The following is a 1,085-nucleotide window of genomic DNA, read 5'->3' as shown; positions in this document are numbered from 1 at the left end:
TGCTGAAATATTATACATCCGTAGCACCAGGAAACAGGTTATAAAAACTGCAAAAAAAATTAAGTGACTACAAGGAACTGCTACTGAAAACGAGAAATACAAAAGAATAAAAAGAATGAAAAAAGCAAGCAAAAAAATTGAAAAAAGATTCTGACAAAAAATGTATTAATAAATTAAAAAATGTATGCGTATTATATATAATTTGCTTTTATTAGTGTCACATGAATATTTTGATCAGGCCATCCGCGCCTGCTGAGGCAATCATTGGTCGTGAAGCGTGAAAAGCTACTGCATGTAAGCTGGCATCAAACTTTTTCCGGTGAGCTGTCGTCTCTTGCAAGCACATTTTCGTATCAACATTCCAAAGTCGAAGCGAACCGTCATGACCTAAAAAAATAAAAACCATATATATATATATATATATGATGATTAATCAAGAAAATTTATTCTTCAGTTCAACAATAAAAGAAGCGCTCTTCCTGTATATAAATAAATAAATAAATATAACAGAGAAAGTGTTATATTATCTTGCTTACTTCCTGACAACAAATACAGTCCATTCGGATCGATGGCTAAACATGTGACTGCATCTAAATGGGCAACAACGGAATCGATCATCTGGCCTGTAAAAAAGTACACATATATGTACCAACCGTGATCTATTTATAGTTTATTCTTATTAAGCAGGATTTTATTTAAAAAAATTAAAAATAACTTTTCCTACCGGTATTATTGTCAAAAAATCGAATCACGCGATCGTCATGCGCTGTAATTGTTATCGGCAAAGTCGGATGACTTAATATTTGATTGATTGAACTTCTCGAAGACGACGCTGAAACAAGAAAAAAAAGAGCACAAATTTTAAAAATTATAATACAAATAGAAAATAATAAAAAAATTTACAATCTTGTGACGTTTCAAAGCTGAGCACAATTTTCGACGTTTCCAGATCGTACACGTAAGCAGCGCCGGACCTGAAAGCAGCAACCGCTTGCTGAGGGTCCGCATTCACAAAATCAACAGGATGTTGGAACACCGTCCGCTGAAATAATAAATATTATTTTTTTTAATTAAAAAGGATTAAA

The 1,085-nt window shown here is 32.7% G+C and overlaps 1 protein-coding gene across 1 annotated transcript; it reads right to left on the bottom strand.

Moving 5' to 3' along the window:
- Positions 1-217: 217 nt before the first annotated feature.
- On the bottom strand, positions 218-1,042 carry Tsp_16111 (striatin-3; the record flags this gene model as incomplete). The annotated part of the gene is made up of 4 exons (XM_003368101.1): positions 218-387; positions 537-623; positions 725-832; positions 904-1,042. Coding segments are annotated over 4 exons (504 nt in total), but the record flags the coding sequence as incomplete, so codon positions are not given.
- Positions 1,043-1,085: the final 43 nt, after the last annotated feature.

Source organism: Trichinella spiralis, assembly GCF_000181795.1.
Source record: "Trichinella spiralis strain ISS 195 chromosome Unknown Scfld3108, whole genome shotgun sequence".
NCBI classification, from domain to species: domain Eukaryota; kingdom Metazoa; phylum Nematoda; class Enoplea; order Trichinellida; family Trichinellidae; genus Trichinella; species Trichinella spiralis.
The sequence above is the reverse complement of the archived record's forward strand: the minus strand, read 5'-3'. Positions and strand labels throughout refer to the sequence as shown.